A 22,427-nucleotide genomic window follows, 5' to 3' on the forward strand; every position below is an offset into this window, starting at 1 on the left:
AAGCCCTGCCTAAAGCAGGCAGATCCGGATTAGCTTTACCTAAGCCAGTTGTGGGAAAACAGAGGGAAAGGCTACATCTCCCAGCAGCCATAGGGCCAGAAAAAGAAAAGAGCAGGAATGGCATACTCACCACACCCAAACAAGCTCAAACTGGTTTAGGCCTGGTGAGAAATTCTCTGAGGGCAGGCTACCCTAACACACCTGCATGGAGGACTAATCAGCTCCCTGCAATGAAAGAAAAGGGTTTAGTTTTCACACAGACAGTTTCAGGACCAGCCTCAGAGCGCACATCTGCTCCAGACTCAGCAAGCCAGAGCCACACAGCAAAAAGAAAGCAGGAGACTACAGCCACAGAGAACCAGAAAGCAACAGTCCACCTCATGTCAACAAACTCAGGCAGAGATTTGTGATGAAGAGGCTAATGATAAGGTTAATTCTGGGTTTGTACAGGATAGTGAAATGGCAGATAATGATATTACCTATGATATGGAAATAGAATGTTCTGATTTGCTCAGCTTTGAAGGTATGGACATAGGCTGAGAGCCATTGCTAATAAAGGAGCTGGAGGGAAAAGTAAAGTCTGCCCAAGTTTATTGAAAATGTTGAGGTTTTGTTTTGAACTTTAAATACAAGCCACAGGCAGCTATTTTGTTGGGATCTGGGAAGGGGATCTTTCCAAGCTGATCCATAGAGGGAATATTATTTGGAGAGGATCCCATCCTTGGGGCATTAAGCCTAACCCCAAGGGAGTTTTGCCTGGAAGAAGTGAGAAGCCACTGCCAAGCTCCTCAATAATTGACATAACCGGGCAATGTATTACCCAAAAGCAATATTACCCAATATTTTATTTAAGCAGAATATGAAAATGTAACAGCACAAAATGTATTTAACAAAGGATATTGTCTCATTTGGTATACATTGGAGGGATTGGTACAGGTAGATGTCAAGGCAAGAAAATATCTAGCTGTAAGTAATCATCCCTAGCTTACACAAAGGCATGCATCGATTTTTATAACCTTCTCTCATGGCTACACCCTTTACTCTTATGCCAATCAAAACTCATATTGCAAATTTGCTCCTATCTATCATATCCTATCAAGTTTAAGTTTCAAGTTTAATAAAGTTTTGATTTTGATAGCAAAATCTTAATTTAATGTGATTTACAAGAACTAGTAAAATTGGGGTAACAAAATGAAAAAACACATAGCTCAATCAAGATAATTCACACACCTTTGAACCAGACAAACACAATAGGGAGAAATAAAAAAGGATTAAATACTATTTGTAAATCAAATCAAACAGGGCAAGGTAGTGAAACAAAAGGATGGGGGAAAGATTACCCGCTCAATTTTTGCTTATAGATCTTGCTATTACTTTAACGAGTATCCTGGGTATATACAAATATATCTATCAATATATCTATTTATGGCGTAGATTTATTGATGATGTGATTATGCTGTGGAAGGGTTCAGTGGATGCTTTACAGAACTTTGTATTGTAGTTGAATTCATGTGATGAGAATTTAGTGTTTACCATGACATATTCTGAAACTAAACTGAACTTTCTAGACCTAGAGATTCAACAAGATCAGTCAATGTTCAATACTGATGTTTACATCAAGGAGACTGACAGAAATACGTTGCTATCTTATGATAGCAATCACTCAGTCAAGTTAAAGAATAGTCTTCCATATTCTCAGTTCATCAGATTGAGAAGAAACTGTTCAGATGTTCATAAATTCAAAGCACAGGGTAAGATTTTAGAAAGGAAATTATTGGTCAGGGGCTATCCAAAGAAAATTATAAGAAAGGCATTTAAAAGGGCTAGATACTGCAATAGAGATTGGTTATTACTGAAAACCAATAAAGAGTCCATCGAAGAAGATACAGTAACCTGTGTCATTAGACAGAATAGATTGAGTGGTTCAATATCCAATTCTTTACATAAATATTGGGATATTATTACCATTCACCCAGCATTGAAAAATCTTAAGCTCAGAATAGCATATTCTAGAGGTAAAAATTTAAAAGAGATACTAAAAACAGGCGAAAATAAGTGTATGCAGAAACAAAAGTGTGCCCCTGTAGGTTTCTTTAAATGCCTTTCTTGCAATATTTGTAAGATGTGTGTACAAACTAAGTTGTGGCAAAATCCTAATAACAATAAGGAATATAAAATCACTCGTTTTTTGAACTGTAAATCCACTTTTGTAGTGTATGTCATTTGTTGCCCCTGTAATAAATTGTATGTAGGAATGACAACTAGAGCGTTTAGGATCAGAATGTTGGAACATAAGTCCAATATCAAATGTTCCAGAATCTCAGAACCCTTAGTAGAACAATATATAAAAATACACATAACTCAGTTAAAAGCATCTTTAAAAAGCCAGCTTTTCAGGAGATTTTTAAACTTGCCAAATAGTTTTTCTTCCATTATATTAGTTGGGAGAGAAGTCCAGATTTGGGGAGCTGTGAAGGAAAAGATCGTGTCACTCCTAGAGTAGATGACTCTTAATGAGGGGACTAGGAGGAGTGATTTCTCTTCTGATCTTAAAGATCTTATCGGAGTATAAGGGATTAAGTATTTTTCTAAAAAAGCAGGAGCTTTGTTCATTAAAATTTTATGTGAAAGTAATGCTATTTTGTATGTGATTCTATGGTTAACAGGTAACCAGTGTTTTTTCTTCAGTAGGGGAGTCACGTGGTCAAATTTTTTTCCTTTTAGGGATTATTTTTATTGCCGTATTTTGTATGATTTGTAGTCTGCGTATTTCTTTAAGAGTTATTCCCTTATACAAAGCATTACAATAGTCAATTTTTGATATGATTAGGTAGTGCATTAAGATGTTTAGAGATGCTTCATCCAGGAATGTGGATAGTGATCTAATCAGCCTTAGCCTATAGAGGCAGTTCCTAAACAGTGAACTTATTTGATCGTGATAGCTCAATTTCCTGGAAACCATAGTTGCGCTTATCTATAAATGACTAATCCATACACAAGTCCACAGTTTTTTCTATAGTTCTGTCTTTTCCTTATTCGGAAATTTAAAATTGTTGTTTTTTGTGTTATTTGGGGTCAGGTCCAGCATAGGTAAAAAGTTTAGTACATTCCTAAGGCCTGACGACTATATCTTTACAACCAGTTGTTTTGCTTGTGCTTCTCTGGAACAGGGACCATATATCTTTCAAACACTGAGAGACTGGAGAAACTGGGGCTCTTTTCCCTGGAGAAGAGGAGATTTAGAGGGGATAAGATAGAGACTTACAAGATCATGAAGGGCATAGAGAAAGTGGAGAGGGACAGATTCTTCAAACTTTCAAAAACTACAAGAACGAGAGGGCATTCGGAAAAGCTGAAAGGGGACAGATTCAAAACCAATGCTAGGAAGTTCTTCTTCCCCCAATGGGTGGTGGACACATGGAATGCGCTTCCAGAGGACGTGATAGGACAGAGTACGGTATTAGGGTTCAAGAAGGGATTGGACAATTTTCTGAAGAAAAAGGGGATAGAGGGGTATAGATAGAGGACTACTACACAGGTTCTGGACCTGTTAGGCCGCCACACGAGCGGACTGCTGGGCACAATGGACCTCTGGTCTGACCCAGCAGAGGCACTTCTTATGTTCTTAACTTCTTGCTCACATGATTCATGTTCAAAGACATGACAAGTTTGTGTTCTTCCAGAAAAGCTTGGTGTCCTGCAGGGCTTCAGCTTGCTTTTTTAATAAATGAAATTTAAGAAGGTTGAAAATGAAATGTAGGGCAGACCTGCATATAGAGTCTTGACATCAGTTAGTTAATAAGAGTTCCACTTCATATGTGACGGAGGGCCCTTGAGGGACAAAGTGCCCTTCCTCAGAAGAAAAGCTTTTATTTTGTTGGAATAAGGCTTTTATATTCTGTTATATTTTTGGACAGCAATTGTTTTGTTTTGTTTTGTGAATGCTGGACTTAAGCACAAGATGACACAAACCTGAGCATTTTATTTGACACTTGTTTATGCTGGTGAAACAATAAATAGTACCCAAAAAAATTGCACCCAAAGTTTTGAACTCTTTTATTTTGATACCAAAACAACCTCGCAAACCGCTCGGCCGAGGTTTGTGTGCATGGGTTAGGTCACTTGCTGAGCCCAGCTTGGCCATGCCCGGTCACAACAGGCAGTCAGTTTACTCAAAGCTATGGGTAGATCTCATTCAATGGGTAAGAGAAGTTGCATGTTATTGGTATGGATATAGAATTTTGAGTCCATTGACTGAAGCAGTTCAGCCAAAGGCTTAAGGTGGATATTAAATCAGATGGAAGAGAGTATGGACCCCTGTGGTACCCCACAGTTCACTGTCCAAGGTAATGATGTATTGTTGCTGAACAAAACTCATTGTTGTCTCTTTGACAAATAGGTTTTGAGCCATGTACTGTAAGTACTGTGCTACAAATACCTTTTTTTGCCAGTCTTGTAAGAATGATATTATGATTCAGTGTTAAAGGCTAATGTCCTGTAATGATCCCTGTGCAGATTATCAAGAAGGGACACAATAACTATCTTTGTTCTATACCCAGGTCTGAAGCCATATTGACATCCTGGTCTAGATATTTACATTCAATTAACTGGTTATTGAGTTGAATGCAAACTGTCCATTCTATGTTTTGTCAGGAAACGCATGTTAGGGACTAGTTGGTAGTTTTTGAGCTTGTCCTCATCAAGGGAGCTCTTTATCAACAGGAGGTGTACCACAGGTCTTTTTTTGTGTTGTTGTCTGCTGCCCTTCTCCAAACAAGGAGTGAACAATTTAATTGGCCCCCTTCAACGAGGCCAATACTCACTTGTACTATTTTTGCTGGAGAAAGGGCAGGTTGTAGGCCTCAAGGACTCAAGGATCTCCCATATGAAGACCGTCTAAGCAGACTGCAGTTATATTCTCTCGAAGAACGCAGAGAGAGGGGAGACGTTCAAACATCTTACAGGCCTTACTGAGGTAGAGGAAGATATCTTTTTCCTTACAGGTCCCACAGCAACAAGAGGGCATCCACTCAAACTCAAGGGTGGGAGACTTCATGGTGACATCAGGAAGTACTTCTTCACTGAAAGGGTGGTTGATTGTTGGAATGGTCATCCACGTCAGGTAGATGAGGCCGGCAATGTGCTCGACTTCAAGAGACAATGGGATAAACATGTGGGTTCACTCCGGGGAAATGCTTAGGGGGAGGGTTCTTTTATGGGGTAGGTTCTTTTAAGGGGAGGGCTCTTGGAGTGGGCAGACTTGTTGGGCCAATGGCCCTTTTCTGTCGTCATACTCTATGATTCTATGACTCTATTTCAACAGCTTCCTCTGTGATCTGGTTGAATGAGTCTCAGATGGTTCTGCATCTTTTTTTCCCATTTCTAAAATCTGATTTGATTTCTTAGCTGCCACCACACACTGAGCTCTGGATTTCAATGTATCCTCAGTGATGACATCTAGATCCTTTCCATGGGTGGTGACTTCTAACATGGAACCCTGCACTTGATCATATTTAACCTCATCTACCCGTGCACTAATCTGTGTTCTCAAGAGAAAGGAGCCTTGAAAATTAAACCAAAAGTTGCAACCAGAAGGAAGAAATAGCCCATCTTCCTGCTTACTGTTTCCCCTTGAAATGTCCCTATTTCCCTTTACTTCATATGCATTCACTCTAAAACAGTGGTCTCAAATTCAAACCTTTTGCAGGACCGCATTTTGGATTTGTAGGTACTTGGAGGGCCTCAGAAAAAAATAGTTAATGTCTTATTTTTTTAATTTATTTATTTTTAATTATACATCAAACTTTACAAGAATACATCTTGCTCCATTAAACACAGGGAGGAAAATCAAATCAAAGCATTGAAAATCAATCTTACAATATCAATCCATCTTAATTCCCTTCTTAGACCACTTTATTGGGGGGAATGGCCAAACAATACATGCGTTAATGTCTTATTAAAGAAATGACAATTTTGCATGAGGTAAAGCTCTTTATAATTTATTAATCTTCCCTCCCCCTGAAGGCCTGCATGTTTCCTCCTTCTTTGCAGTATCCTCCAGCTTCCTCCTGGCCTCCCGGTCTTAGTTTCAGCTAATTACTGCAGCCTGCAGAGAGGATCGCTGGTGCTGTAGCGTTCCTTGCAGGCTGCCATCGGCCTCCACAGCACATTCCCTCTGCTGCGGTCCTGCCCCTCCTGTGATGGCAGGATCGCGGCACAGGAAACGTGCTGCTGATATCAATGGAAGCCTGCAAGGATCACTACATCACTGGCAATCCGCTCTTCAGGCGGATCTGAAGGTAAGAGCAGGAGGCTGGGGGGAAACCAGAGGATGCTGCAAAGAGCGGTCTGCACTAGTACAGACCGCTGGCCGCAAAAATAGTACCTGGTAGGCTGTATATGACCTCCAGGCCGCTAGTTTGAGATCACTGCTCTAAAACAAATATACATGCTTTTTAGTGACTGGATTGCAGAATATTTACAGCTTGAAAAATTTACTGACTGTTCCCCACTTTGTCTGTATTCTTCCAGAGGCTCCAAAGAAAACCCAATACCATTTACTGCCTCTTTTACAAAGCCATGCGGCAACAGCCCAAAATCCCTTTAAATCTCTATGGGCTTTGTGGCCATTAGTGCAGGGCAGCCGCTAACACGGCTTTGTAAAAGAAGCCGTCGATGTTGCCTTGATTAACTTGCAAAACAATACTGCACTAAAATCATTCTAGATTCAAATACATTTATGTACCTCCTTGGATTTGTGAGGGAGGGTGGGAGGAAGAGAGTTGGCCTAATGTGAGGCTGTCTATGTATCAATGACTAAATATCCCCAAAGGGGGAGCATGCAATATCAGGTATATTATATATTCCTTTATAAAATTACACTCATGGAGAGCAATTTTATAAAAGAGAGACTAACAGGAGCCTAGACACAAGCACCCTCCTGCAAACTATGTGCTATTAAATCCTATGTCCTATGTGATATAAACTGTTCTCTCAGAGTTATGAAAAAGGATTATATATTCATTATTTTATATTGTCCTGATAGGTCAGTTATATCTCACAGAATCTTTATATGAGTGACCCTGTTAAGTATCCTTATTTTTACCGGACTATCCCCAATGAGTTGCATCTCTGTGCTGCGATAGGCAAGCTACTGAAGTATTTTGGCTGGAAATGGGTCAATATCTTATCAACCGATGACGAAAGCAGTGTGAGAGCTATCGAGATCATGAAAGAAGGGATTGAACGGAATGGTGGCTGCATCGCATTACATCAAAGCTGTCCTCACCAGAGCATTTGCTCAGTTTTAGAATTACAGAAATTTTTTAGAGCAATTAAACAATCATCTGCTGTGAACATTTACTACTTTAAAAAAAATGGTGCATTTTTTCTACATGATCTATGGAATCTTCAAGCAAATGTGAAAAGTGGCCTGGTTTTCATCACTATAGCTGAGGTAGAAAAAAAAGACAATCTAAAACATTTTAACATAAGGAACAAGTTTTTTATATTCAAACCATATAAGAAAGCTATGCCAAATTTTTATAAATTTATCCGTGAGATGATACCTGTCAGGCTGGCAAGTGATGTCAATAGTAAACATTGGTGGAAGGTCCTGTGTGACAGCAGATGCCCAAAGAAGATCAGAAGAGACTGCAACTCTACACTTAAGAAAGTTGTCGTAGCTCACTGTCTCGGCACATTCCTTGGGAGCAGCTACAGTGTGTATAATGCTGTGTATGCCGTGGCACACGCACTGCATAACATGATCATGTCTGGCTCAAGAAATGGCATTACATGGACCAGAGAAAATATGGACGTTTTGGACTCTTTGCCATGGAAGGTAAGGACCTGAATTCAGGACAGAATTAATTCATCGAGGGCCCCTAGGCACACAGGTCCACTGGGCACTCTGACAAAAAGCATACAGCACTCTAGAGTGAAAATTGCAAGGTTACCTACAAACATCATATAACACCATCCTCTAGCTCTAATTCAATAAGCTTTTTTTGTATATATATAAAAATCTAATAAATATGAATTCAGAAGTGCAAAAATTGGTAATAGTTATAATAAAAAGCCAAAAGTGTCAAGAGCAAAATGACAACTTTCCAGAATTTCAAAAAGCAAAGAAAAGTGCAAAAATCACTACTTGATGAGCCTTTTGAAAGCAGGAAATTACATATGTACAACAAACGTAAACTACCATCTACAAGGACTTATCTCAGAAGCCGCAAACATCTGTCTAATAAGAGGGTCTGTTGTCCAGGAGTGCCCCAAGGTCTTGGCATCTCTCTTTGTTTTCCTCTCCCTTCTCTGGTCTTCCTTCTCCCTTCTTCCCTCTCACTCCCCAATTGGGTCACATACTAGGTCAGACCAAAGGACTCAAGCCTACTATCCTGTTTCCTAGAAGTAGCCAATCCAACAGTGCCAAGCCAGTGGGACTCCAATATCCTTAAATTTCTTGGAAAGATGAAGCAGTGCCTGCATTCAGTGGAAGCTTCATTGATTTCATTCCTTTGTCTGCCGTGTGCTCACTAAGTTAAAGCGGGGCTTGAATCCTACTTTGCCACTTCCTCCAGCTCTGGTGCTCGTACAAAGCTCCCCGTCCATTTTCTTTCCTCACTTCTATGCTTACGCAGTCCAAAGGCTCCATGCCACCCTCTTTGCGGCACTGCCCGTCTACACCTCCTTCCCCCCTCCCTAATGCCTGTATGGGGCCCCGCTATCTTCCCTTCTGAACTTGGACTTACTCTTGCGTCTTCCTCTGGGAACAGGATATAAGCTGCAGTTCTTGCCCTTCTTTCCTATCAATGGATGGACCTTCCCCTCTTTCTGTTCTCTATCATGTCACCCCCTTCACTCTCACATTTTCTTTACTCTCCCTTTATTTTGGAATTGTTCACCAGCCTCACCCCCTGTTCATCTCTGGCCCTCACCTCTCCCTCTTCCTTTTTCAATCTATCCCCAACCCACATACTCTTTCTTTCTTCTCTCTCCCTCCATCTCCTCCCCTCCCCATCTCTATCTAGTCCTAACCCCGTTCTCTCTCTGTACCGCCCCCTCCTTTCTTCCTCCGCTGCCCTCTCTCTCTGGGACTTACCTTAATGCTGTTTGCTCTGGCCTTCCCCCTCCTCCCCCTAATCCCTCCCCTCCACCCATTGATGGTGTGAGGAGCTGCACTGAGACCTGCATACTGAGGAGCTGATCAGGATTCCTCCTACAGCAAAAGCAGCCAGCACTGAAGACCAATGCTCTGAGAGCCCTCGCCTCTCTCCCCTGGCAATTGTAAACCCCTCTCCTTCAGCGAGGAGTCCAATACCTCCATAGCATGGTCCTCCATCTCCTCCCCCCGAAGCCAGAGAGAAAGGGTCCCTGCTCCTTCACACGCTGCAGGCCCTGGGGGCTCTGAGATTAGAGGCAGGAGAGAGAGTGAAAGGAGCTGAGACTCGGTCAGGGACTCCCCCCTCAGCGCCTTTTCAAAATTAGTGGTCCAGCGTGTATCCCACCTGAAATCCTCTCGAAGATTGTAAATGTAGTAGCCAGCAGCACAACAGGGCCAGCACGCAGGAGCAAGCTTTTCGTGCTGCCGGCCGGCCCAGCACTGCTCCATGATAAGCTGCCGTAAGTTCTCACAGGATTTGCGGTTCTCGCAGCAGCCTATCAACGAGCGGTACAGGGCGGGCCGGCAGCACGAAAAGCTCGCTCCTACGTGCCAGACCGGGTGCGCTGCTGGCTACTACCTTTACAAAGGAGGATTTCAGTTCGGGATACATGCTGGACTTCCAGGGAACAGGTACACAAGGGAGGGAAGGAGGGAGGATGGTAATTATTAGTGTCAGCCAGGGCAGGAGACAGGAGGGATCCCTTCTGTCCCAGCCTACCATTAGGTGGTTTAAGTTAAGGGAAAGGGTTAATCTACTGGCTGGGTTAAAGGAGAGTATGGGACAATCAAGCCATTGTGACATCACTGATGAGGTTGGCTCTTTTTAGGGGGAAGAGGGTACAAGGAAGGAAGGTGGGACATTGTTCATTGCCTGGCAGGGAGGGGGGACAATATTCAAAACTTGGCAGGGAGGGGGGCTTGGTTCACAGCCTGGTAAGGAATGGGACTGAGTGCAGGGCAGGGAGGGAAGGGGGCTGGGTGCACAACTTGGCAGGGAGGGGGGCTGAATGCAGAACCTGGCATGACAGGATACTTGAATATTAAGCCTCCCGACATATTCGAGTCAACCATTTTTCTTCCTTTTGGGGGGGAAAATGAGGGTCTCGACTTATATTCAGATCAACTTATACTCGAGTATATACAGTATATATAAGTTTTTTGGGGAGGGTTTGTCACATGCTCAGCAATAACCCCAGTAGCACAGGTTAAACAGCTCCTGACTCTGCTCTTCCATTATCAAATTTTATACTTCCTCTCCCTTTGATCATGCAGTAGTAGCCAACAGATCTAGTCCTTTGTTTGAATTGCAATGAGCTCCACTGTAATTAAATATTCACTGAATGTGTATAACCAATACCAATCGATCCAGGCCTTTGTCTTATATACCGGGTCATTCTCAGAAAGGGACTCGATACGGTTTACAAAATTAACCAAAAAGGCAAAGGAGGCAATGATACGACAAAATTAATCTATTACAATCCCTTATTTATCATTTAAGAATTTCTTAAAAAGATACGTCTTCAAAGTCTTTCTATGAAATGTCAAAGAAGAGAGGAGTCTAATTTCTGAAGGAAGATCTTTCCAGATTTTTACCAAAGCAAATGCCATAGATTGAGAAAGCTTATCTAAGGTTTCTATACCCCTAGTGGAAAGGAATACTAATTTAAATTTATGTATTCCTCTGTTTTTTTATATTCCTCTGTTTGTTTGTTTTTAATGTATTCCTCTTTTTTATGTATTCCTCTGTTTTGGCCAATCAGGGACTTCCTTAGACTCCTACCTAAGGAAATCTCTGATTGGCTGAGGTGCCCCAGGCCCCTCCATAGGGAGGATTCCGAGGCGCCTCAACCAATCAGGGCCTTAGGCCTCTCCCCATGCATCAGATGACGACCAATTGAAGAGTAGGAGCAGGAGGACTTTCCTCCTGCTCCCGAAGATTTTGGCAGTGCAAAGGAGCAGGAGGAGGGTTCGGGCACCCCTCCTGTTTCCAAAGATGTTGGGGAGCCTTGTCCAAGGATTGGGAGGGACCGGGCACCCCTCCCAACTCTTTTACAGGTACCGGGTAGGTGGGCCGGGCCCAACCGCATGGGTCAACCAGAGGTGGGCCGGAGGTGGTTGGCCTAGGAGCAGGAGGGATTGAGCACCCCTCCTGCTCCCAACTTTTTGGTGCTGGGGGGTTGGGGCCGTGCCGGGAGGGGGCGAGGGTGAGGGAGGGCCGTGCTGCATGCATGCAGCATTTTTTTTTTACCGCTGATGGCAGAAGGGAGTTGGTATCCCTCCTGCTTATTTCTCGGGGGGGGGGAGGTGTGGCAGAGCAGGGCAGGCAGGAGAGATCGGGGCCTGGGGGGGGTGTCAGGCCGATCTCTCTTGCCTGCTCCCGGAATCTCCTGCTTTCTACCGCCTTTAACCATGCAGTACAAGCCCGCTTTAAAACCACGGGCTTGCACTACAAGGAATGGCGGCAGAGAGCAGGAGAGTCCGGGAGCAGGCAAGAGAGATCTCAGATGGGCTGAGCTCTGACAGCAATGACAGGAGGCTGCTTCTCCTGTGTGCGCATGAGTCGGGATTGCTCTGGACGTGGGTAGGGGGGCTTGCTAACGATCATCCCCATTTGCATGTAGGCCTTTACTGAATCAGTCGGCCTGCTTGCAAACGGAAACGGATCATGCACAGTTTGGAGGTTTAGTGAATCCTGGCCTGTGTCCCTGATTCTGTCTAATAGGTTAAGTATTTGTTTTGCTTTATTTTAATTTTCTTTGTTCTTGGAGCCAAAGATTGTGGACTAAATAATTAATTAATCTATTGTTTGATGTTAATTCAATTATATTTACCTTATTGGATTATTTCCAAATCCTTTCAAGTTTTTGTACTTTTTATGATGAAAAATTTGAATAAAATAAAGTTTAAAAAACCTACTAAATGCACTCTAATTTATCGAACGTGTACTTAGCTTGCTTAGCAGCAACACTTCTCCAACGGAATATCCGTTTCAACCCTTTCTTCAGGGCTTGGGTGAGCTTTTAGAGTAGAATGCTGCAAAGCCAAAATGAAAATCGCATTAGTGACTCTACTATTATCAGTCCTCAAAAAAACTATTTTGTATAAAACTTTACATATGAAAAAAAAACCTGTACTTGTTGCATATCAATCATAAAAATCAATCCATAAATAAATCCATAAATCCATAAATAAATCCATAAATAAATCCAAAAATCAATCCATAAATAAAATTCTTCATGTTAAGCCACTCACCGGTAGGGCTAGTCTCAGTTTGACCAGAAGGCCGCCGTGTAAGCGGGCTGCTGGGCAAGATGGACCAGTGGTCTGACCCAGCAGCAGCAGCAGCAGCTCTTATGTTCTTATGAACGCTAACTGAAACTTGTTGCTGCAGGCATGACTAAGGTGACCATTTATTTTTTCATCAAAAGGGAACATCTATTAATTGTCAGTCCCGCCCCAAATCCCACCATAGCCCTACCCCAATCCCGCCCTAGTCCCACCCCCAATTCTGCCCCTAATTTCTTCCATTCATTTTTTATGTACACATACTATCTTATTAATTCATAATGGTAACCATAAAATTTTTAAAAACTACGAAGCACACTACGCTTAGAAAATGTAAATTATCATTTATATTTGAGGGGGTTACTGCACTTCTAGAATGGAATCAGAGAAGTTTATATGGCTGTTATAAAATAATTTTCCTAAGCTTCTTCAGGGATTTGGTCCGTACTTTAAGGTTGTGTCTATCTGTAAGTAGGAGGAGATAAAGAGCGCTTTAAAATTACTTCTTCTCACAGTTATAAACAAATGTTTATGTATGCTTGAAATTATCTCTCTAACCTGACATTACTTAAAATGCACCCCTCACTTAGCTCCATCGTTATATGAGGCGCCTCCATTTTAAGAATGGCCTAGAGGAAGAGATGTACCTGGATGAGAATGGAGACCTCACCTCTGGATACAATATTTTGAATTTGAACTTTCTTCCTAATATAACATTGGAATATAAAGTTGTTGGACGTTATAACCCCCATGCTCCCCCAGGGCAGGATTTCACCATTGATGAGAAGGCGATCATCTGGGAGAATTCTTTCACTCAGGTCAGATTTAAACTATCAGAGGTGCTGATCCAAACAGGTATCATGAAACTTGTCATAAAATGGTCAATAGAATGTTGTATTTTGGCTTTCTGGGCAAAACGTTAGCTTCCAGATTCTGTAAAGGTCACTTCAATTGGAGTGCTGATCCCAGATGAGTACATATAGGGCTAGATTCACTAAGCAAACCGATCGTGTACCGATCAGTTTGTGACCCCTTTACGACCTGATTTTCCTCCGACCCAATTCACTAACCTCTCTTCCGATCCGATTCTGATCCATGCATGCAAATGAGGGGAAACGGGAAAGACATGATTCACTAAACATTTTTAGGGCACACTGACTTGCTGGCCAATCCAAAAACAAGCGACTGGTGAGGACTAGTCACTTGTACAAAAACCCTGCTCTCTGCCCCAATCTCCTGCTCTCTACCCCAATCTCCTGCTCTCTGCCCCAATCTCCTGCTCTCTGCCCCAATCTCCTGCTCTCAGCCCCGACTCTCTTGCACTTCCCCTTTTTTATACATTCTGCAAAAATCTTTAACCCGCATGCCATTCCCCCCCCCCATGACGATGCCCCCCGATGATCCCACCATTGCCTCTGCCCGCTGCTGTTGTAGCCTATAGCAGGAGGGATGGGGCCTAAGGGCCTGATTGGCTCAGGTGCCTTGGGCTCAGCACTTGGAAGGGGCCTGAGGTGCCTCAACCAATCAGGGACTTCTTTAGTGAGTACCTAAGGAAGTCCCAAGCTGCTATTTTGTGTGTATAAAACACGCAAAATATCTGCCCGATTAAAAAACTGTTAAAAGCCGGCAAAAGCCCTGACAGCAGTGACAAGAGGCTGCTTCTCCTGTCACTACTGTCAGGGCTCTAATGATCTGTGGTCAGTTGGTGGCATGCCTATGATCACCCCCATTTGCAAGAAGATGGTTGGTGAATCAGTCGGCCTGCCTCCAATCGCCCATGGATTGGACACGGATCGGAAGGTTAGTGAATCTAGCCCATAGTAATTAGTCAATTGGAGTTAATTGACACTAATTAACTGTTACAGGCATGTCTGCCTACTTACTTGGAACAAACTCCTGACTCATTTGAAACAGAAAGAAAGGGGATGGGGTTTGATATATTGCTTTTTTCTGTGATTACAAAGTGTTTTACATGTTTTAGACAGGTACTTAATTTAGACCTGGTACAATAAAGTATTATAGGGAAAGGGAAAGAAGGTACCAAGCCTCGACGCAAAGCAAAATCAACAAAAAGATACACTGGAGATGTCAAATCCATCCTGTAGTCACAAATCATTTATTTACAGTTTCTATCAAAGTTAAATAACGAGTCTTTAAAAATTGCTAGAACAGGTAAAGTTCCAAAAGTATTAAACAACTTTCCCAGAGTCACAAGGAGCTGCTGTGGGAATTGAACTCACAACCTCAGGGTGCTGAGGCAGCTGCTTGAACCACTTGGCCACTCCCCCACTTAGAAAGGAGAAGGTGTTCTTTTTCAGGAAGCAAATAGAATGTGAGGAGGCATGATGCTGTTTTTTTCTATTTTGAAATTTGTTGGCTGTTCTGCATTTTTTTAACAGGTTTTTTTTCCATTTCACTGTTATTGTTTTTAATGTGATGTATTATGAATATTCAATTATTGATTACTATAATCTATCCTTAGGTTAGTAAGCTCTATATATTATTATATAACTTAATTAGTCTATATAAATCTATTTTCATTAAAGTGATCACATCTGATCTGAGGCTGGTCTAATCTGTCTATGCACTGACAAGAATCAACACTTTTTGGGTATTTTTACAAGTACCTTCCTAAGCATGAAATATGCTGTTACACACGATGACAATTTAAAAATAAATAAAAGAAACATTCCAGTTCAGAAACAACCATCCAGTATCAAATGAAGTTACATATAAGGATCTCTCATACGAAGAAAGACTGGGCAAACTGCAGCTCTATACTCTAGAGGAGCACAGGGAAAGGGGTGACATGATTGAGACATTTAAGTACGTCACAGGTCGTGTCGAGGTGGAAAATGACATATTCTTTCCCAAGGGACCCTCGGTCACAAGGGGGCACCCGCTCAAACTCAAAGGAGGGAAATTTAGTGGCGACACCAGGAAGTATTTCTTCACGGAAAGGGTGGTGGATCACTGGAACAAACTTCCGGTGCAGGTGATCAAGGCCACCAGCGTGCTCGACTTTAAGAATAAATGGGACATTCATGTGGGATCCCTACGAGGGTTGAGTTAAGGAACTAGGTCATTAGCACTCAGACTTAATGAGGTGGGTCAGTAGAGTGGGCAGACTTGGTGGGCTGTAGCCCTTTTCTGCCGTCATCTTTCTATGTTTCTATGTTTCTAACATGCTTTCTCAATCTTCAGAAACCTCCGCAGTTCAGATGCAGTCCAAGTTGCCATCCTGGTTACAGGAAATTAACCAAGGAAGGAAAACCCATCTGCTGCTATGACTGTATTCCGTGTGCAGAGGGAGAGATCTCCAACCAAACTGGTGGGTGACATCATGGAAAACATGGGATACAAATAAATATAGGGTATCTATTATGGTCCCTGTTCTTGAAATTAAGAAGGGCTGTAGGTCTCCAAAAAGTGTAATTCATTTTCAAGTTTCAAGTTTATTAAAAAATTTGTATACTGCTTATCAGACAAAGACATTTAATTTCATACATATGATAAGGTGCTGGAAATTCAATGATTGATAGGATAGAGATACAAATAAGGGAGAAAACAGGCTGGCTGGGACTATTTTTTTCCTTTACAGAAGGGGGAAAATACTTGATAAGATTCAAGTTTCAAGTTTCAAGTTTATTTTTGACTTATTGAATCGCTTAATTTAATTTGCTAAGCGATTTACAGATAAAAAATAGATACATCAGATTAATTATAAAAGGATACATAAATTTAACACATTATCATACAAATTAATAAATAAAGTCATTCCAACTAACAGACACATAAGGAAAGAAAGGGTAGAACTACAATCGTATATATTAAAGAAAACATAAATGGTAAAAATGCAACAGGTAGGGGAGAAAACGGAGAAATAAAAAGGTAAAAAAAGAAAAAAATTGATAATAATCCTTAATTAAGCTCACACATCAAACGCATCTTTAAAAAGGAAACTCTTTAAGATTCCTCTCTTCCTACCAGCTGGCCACGCAGTCATGGTGATAATTCAGGAACTAGCCCTTGTCTCTTTAAAAACAAAACACCATAGGGTAGGATACCAGACGAAGAAGGCATAGGATGAAGCTAAGTGGTGATAGTCTCAGGAGTAATTTAAGAAAATGCTTCTTTATAGAAAGGGAGGTAGAAATGTGAAATGGCCTCCCAGTGGAAGTGGTGGAGATGAAGACTGTATCTGAATTTAATATAGCATGGAACAGGCATGTGGGATCTCTTATGGAGAAGAGAAGATAATGGATGGTGGGGAAGGGCAAACTGGATGGGCCATTAGACCTTTAACTGCTGTCATGTTTCTATCTTTCTATGAAAACTCAGGTCCTCAGCGTAGCCTAAGCACAGAGATACCATGAAATTAAAAAAAAAATGCATCAATCTTGTCTTATGAAAATTATATAGAACCACACCATCACCAAAATATAAAAAATATATATATTATAGAATTTTTAAGATAATGCGTAAAACACGTGAACTTCTGTATTTATAGCTGAAGGATGACTTACATTCAGATTTTTTAGACATTGTAGGTACTGTATATCTCTTTGGAACAGAGTGGTTTATTCATTTTTAATAAAATGAAATAAAACTTGAAGTGTCCCAAAAGGGCTTATAATCTAAAGATTTTCTCCCATTGCTGTAAAACTGATGGGGACATGTTTATAAAAGTAAGATGAATTATTACAAAATTATTGAGGTGAGGTGGCTGTTTAAAAAAGTGAGATAACATAGTAGATGACGTCAGCTAAAAACCTAAATGGTCCATCCAGTCTGCCTAACCTGATTCAATTTAAATTTTTTTAAATTTTTTCTTCTTAGCTATTTCTGGGCAAGAATCCAAAGCTCTACCCGGTACTGTGCTTGGGTTCCAACTGCTGAAATCTCCGTTACTACCTATTCTAGCCTATCTAAACCCTCCCAGCCATTGAAGCCTTAAAATTAGCATGCCTTTTTTTTAATCTTTATTGATTTTCAATCTTTGATAGTGCAATATAATTAATTGAACATAAAATACTGCATAAAACGCACTATAAACTACACAAATAATACATAAAACAAATATTTTCTCCCATACTCATCTCAATTATTAATACAATAATACATATGATGTGATTACAATAATATAATTAAGTAATTTAAATCTTCAAAATACATTAAGGGGTCCTTATATCAAGCCGCGCTAGCGGCTAACCCCCACGGCCGGCTAAAAAACTAACACCTGCTCAATGCAGGCATTAGCAGCTAGAGTGGCAGGTGGTTAAACCCCTACCGCTGCTTGATAAAAGGACCTCTATATCTTCCAGTATTTCAGAGATCTGTTTCAGTTTCTATGATTTATCAGCATTGACTACCATTTCTGATACTGGTATCTGCCCCTTATCTTCCTCATTGTAGACAAATGCAAAACATTAATTTAATCTTTTGACTATGGCCTTGTCTTCCCTGAGAACCCCTTCCTTCATTTTATTTTCACAGAATTCAAATACAAAATTAATTTAATTTATTTATTTAGATTTTTATCCCGTCCTCCCAGTAGCTCAGAACGGTTTACAAGTAAACATTCACAATGGAGTGTATTGGACACACAAGATTATACAGTAGATTTAAATACTTGGACATATGAGACTGTGCAGCAGTTTAGACATAGGGACTATACAGCAAATTAAGAATAGTAGTTTAAATATAAGTAGTTTAGTTTAGATACAAGTTATTTGAGTATAGGCTGAGAGTGGACTATACAGAAATTTAGGCAGAAGATTAGAATGGAGAAAGAAGGGTAGAGGTGGGGTTTAAGAGGGTTGGGTGTAGACTGTGGGTGACCTTTAGTTGAAGAGGAGGGTCTTTACCATTTTCCAGAATGTCATTAGTGAGTTCTGTAGTCTGAGTTGAGGGGGGAGTTGGTTCCTGAGTTGGGGAATGAAGTGGCTGTAGGAGCGTTTGCAGGCGGTTTCTGAGAGGAGGGACCTTCCGGGGGAAATGCATGGGCGTATCTCCGTTTCTGAGCGGAGGGTGCGGGTGGGGATGTAGATGTATGACCTGGTTTCATTGGGGGACTCTGCTTCTCCACTCCAAGTGTGGCTGGGCTTTTGGCTTCATTACCTGTGTCTTCTCAGTGCTGCTGCTCTCCGTTCCACCTCTTTGCCTTCCATTGCTAGGCTTGTGGAAACTTGCAACAAGTGTAGGCTGTTCTTTAATCACTTGGCTCCTCCTGAGAGTTGTGGGCTTGTCTAAACTGATTCTCTGCTTGCAGAATTATACCAGGCTGCTTGAATACACTTTCCATAAGTTTCAGGTTTATTAATTTCTTGATTTATATCCATCAAAGATATCTAAATGGTTTACAATAAGAGAACTGGAGCTTACGCAGGTAGGGCTGTTCTCGGTTGGGAAACTGGTCTTTGACCTAAGGGCCACCGCGGAAACAGACTATTTAACGATGGACCACAGGTCTGACCCAGCAGGTGGCAATTCTTATGTTCTTATGAAACTATATAAAAAAGAAAAAATAATTATTTAAAACCCACAGGGATGGCTGCAAGACTGAATTGTGCACAGCTTAAAGTTGTTTGGCCCTGTCTTGGATTAAGGTGATGAACTATTGAGAATAAGTTCCAAGGAAAAACTGAATGTCTGAAGATAGCTGTATGAAGAGTGCAATGTGCTGTTTTGAATTCACACCCCTGACAGGATTCTAGATTTCCATACTACTCACCTGTCCACCCTACCTACCATTCCAATAAAGTTTGTGACATTTGTTTCTCTTAATATCTTTGACCCATAACTCCTTGATATAGGGCCAGAGACCCAAGCCTGAAATCACACCCCCAGCACTTTTTATGGGTATCTCTCATGCATTACAAGTGGGGTAATAATGATTCCTCTTTCCTCATATTGCTTTATCAGCCTTTCAGAACTAACTCAAAGTTGTATCTTACTTATTTGGTACACTGTAGTACTATGGATCAGAGCCACTATTTTCAATTTGAGCTTGAAAAGCAACAAAAATGTCTGAGGATTGCTCATGCCCCCTGCCTAAACCCCAGGGACACCACCATTAAAGGCTGGGTGATCCGTATGAGCGAGAGAAGGGTTAGGTCTTCTCCAGTAGAATGGAGGGGTTCAGGATTCATATTGGGGGGAATGGTTGCATTTTTTTGTGCAATGGTCTATGGTATCTGCTTGTAGTAGCATGAGTGCATATACTACCTGCTCTTACATGCAGACATTTGCAGACATTAGAGTTAAAGTACCAGGTGCTAACTCAAAATGCAGTTCACAGTCCTTCACTCTCCATGCAGTTAATGTGAATTAAACTGCTCTTTCTTGGCTGAGCTGTGAAGATTATAGGACTCATGATATTTAATTGCACTTTAGTAAATAGACCTCATGATAGATGTGAGATAATGATATGATAATCTTCTTTCTCAGATATGGACACCTGTACAACATGCCCGGATGATCAATGGTCAAATCAGAAAAGAGATGCCTGCATCCCAAAAGTGATAACTTTCCTGTCTTTTGAAGAGCCTCTAGGGATTGCTTTAACTTTCTTCAGCATGTTCTTCTTTCTCATCACTAATGTCATCTTGGGAATCTTTATTTATTACAGAGACACTCCCATAGTGAGAGCCAACAACCGACACATCAGCTATATTCTCCTCATTTCCCTCATACTCTGCTTCCTCTGTTCATTGTTATTCATTGGGCATCCTGAGGATGTCACCTGCATTCTCAGACAGACTACATTTGGGATCACTTTCTCCATCGCTCTCTCCTCTATACTGGCAAAAACCATCACTGTGGTCACAGCCTTCCAAGCTACCAAACCAGGAAGCAAACTCCATAAATGGATGGGTTCCAGGGTCTCTAATTCTATAGTCTTTTCCTGTTCACTTATTCAAACAGTTTTATGCCTTGTCTGGTTGTGCACTGCTCCCCCATTTGCATTTCTTAATAGGAGATCAGAAATTGGAACAATATTAATTGAATGTAATGAAGGGTCAGTAATTGCATTTTACTGTGTTCTGGGTTATCTGGGATTTCTGGCTGGTATAAGCTTCATTATAGCTTTCCTAGCAAGAAATCTACCTGACAGTTTCAATGAGGCCAAGAATATCACCTTCAGTCTTCTGGTTGTCTGCAGCATCTGGATCTCCTTCATCCCAACATACCTGACCTCCAAGGGCAAGTACATGGTGGCAGTGGAGATATTTGCTATTCTGGCCTCCAGTGCTGGACTGTTGTGCTGTATCTTTATCCCTAAATGCTATATTATTCTGCTGAGGCCTGAAAGGAACAACAAGAAGGACCTAAGAAAAATATAGGTGCTCTTTTACTAAACTGCATTAAATGCTATCACACACTTAATACGGGAAAATGATTAATCAGAAAGTGCATTAAAGCTTTTTGTATTAATTTGCCAGTCAGCATGTACTAATCGAAGGTGGTGGGTCATAGAAAGGGCATGGGCATTCCAGTGTTCTCCTACTTGCACATTAAGATGATCAAATGAAAACTGGATAATGTGGACTTAACAAAGAACTTAGGACTTCCTAAACAGGAGGTGTTAAGTGTTCCTACCTTAATTTTTGCAAGTCCTAAGCACTAAATCTAAAATTAGCATTTGTCTTGAAACAACAACAATAAAAGAAAATACTGTCCCTTAAATATGACATAGCGCACCGGAAAATACCATGTGAAAACACAATTAAGATTTTATTTTAGCACATATTAGTATGATGGTATAGACTTGTAACATGGATTTTCTGTTTAGAAAATTATATTTTGTTGGACTAAAACTGCAAGAAACAACTATGAGTTGGTGTTGAAAATTTCTCAGCCCACTTGAAACTTCCACAGTTTTCACTGACAAGATTCAATCAATGATCTGAAACTATGTCAATGCATTTTGTTATGATTCTGCAAATTATAATGAAGTATGTTGACCTTGTTTCAGATCTTTGATTGAAATATGTGAATGAAAATTGTGGCAGTTTCAAGTGGTCTGAGAACTTTTCAGCATCCCCTCGAATGCTATACAGAAAATGGAATGAGTGTAGAGAATTGTAGTCTCTTTTCTGCTTTACTTTGATGAAGTATTGGGAGGGCAGCTTAAAATGGACATTTGAATTAAAAGGCGTTCTGGACTGGAAACTTTCTCTCCAGACCAATGATTTTAAAAATGCATGGAGTGTCTGACGGCTTGTTGACTAAAAAGAACTGATCCAAAGTAAAGCCAAACTCCTAGCTTAAGTAACATTCTTGATTTAAGGAAGGGAGGGGGACCAAGATCTTACTCACGAGATTAATTTGCCTGCCACATAAAGCACTGTTTGGCAATATTATTTATTTGGGTACATATAAGAAAACACTGATAAGGCTTCAAGTTATTCAAAATTCAGCAGTTCGGCTGATTTTTGGATTGAAAAAATGGGAACATATTATTCCCTATTATCAAAAACTACATTGGTTACCGATGGAGGCAAGAGTTTTGTTTAAATCTACCTGTATCTGTTTTAAATCAATATTTGGTATGGCTCCTGAGTACCTGGTCTCTCATTTTTTTCTAGACCATTTTAACAGGCCTACACGCAGAATCCATATGGTTGATTACCTTACGGCCGAAACACATACGTGTCGAGTCTTGACTTCAATTTATATATTAAGCACCACATGTCATCGTCTCTGTTTTCTTTGTGTGCCAAAATTGGCAAAGACAGGTCAGGATTAAATAAGCATATTTTATATGGCATTTATATCATCTGCTATATGTGTGGCTGTATGTTTGTCCAGAAAAACTTAAACTTGGAAAAACCATTCAAACTGAAGTTTTTTCATGAATTTGATTGTGCTTGATCAGAAAATATTTGTAAAAACATAAAACCCATCCTGGGGTCACTCAAAGCCTGGCTTGTATCCCTTATATGGTGTTTTGGTGTAGGATTGGATGGGGAAG

At 40.9% G+C, this 22,427-nt stretch overlaps 1 protein-coding gene across 1 annotated transcript; it reads left to right on the plus strand.

Moving 5' to 3' along the window:
• Positions 1 to 459: 459 nt before the first annotated feature.
• Positions 460 to 20,796, plus strand: LOC117368562 (vomeronasal type-2 receptor 116-like). The gene is made up of 7 exons (XM_033962293.1): positions 460 to 523; positions 1,569 to 1,751; positions 4,400 to 4,416; positions 7,046 to 7,843; positions 13,042 to 13,269; positions 15,656 to 15,782; positions 19,901 to 20,796. The coding sequence occupies exons 1-7, from the start codon at positions 460 to 462 to the stop codon at positions 20,794 to 20,796; spliced, it is 2,313 nt and encodes a 770-aa protein (XP_033818184.1).
• Positions 20,797 to 22,427: the final 1,631 nt, after the last annotated feature.

Source organism: Geotrypetes seraphini, chromosome 10, assembly GCF_902459505.1.
Source record: "Geotrypetes seraphini chromosome 10, aGeoSer1.1, whole genome shotgun sequence".
NCBI classification, from domain to species: Eukaryota; Metazoa; Chordata; class Amphibia; order Gymnophiona; family Dermophiidae; genus Geotrypetes; species Geotrypetes seraphini.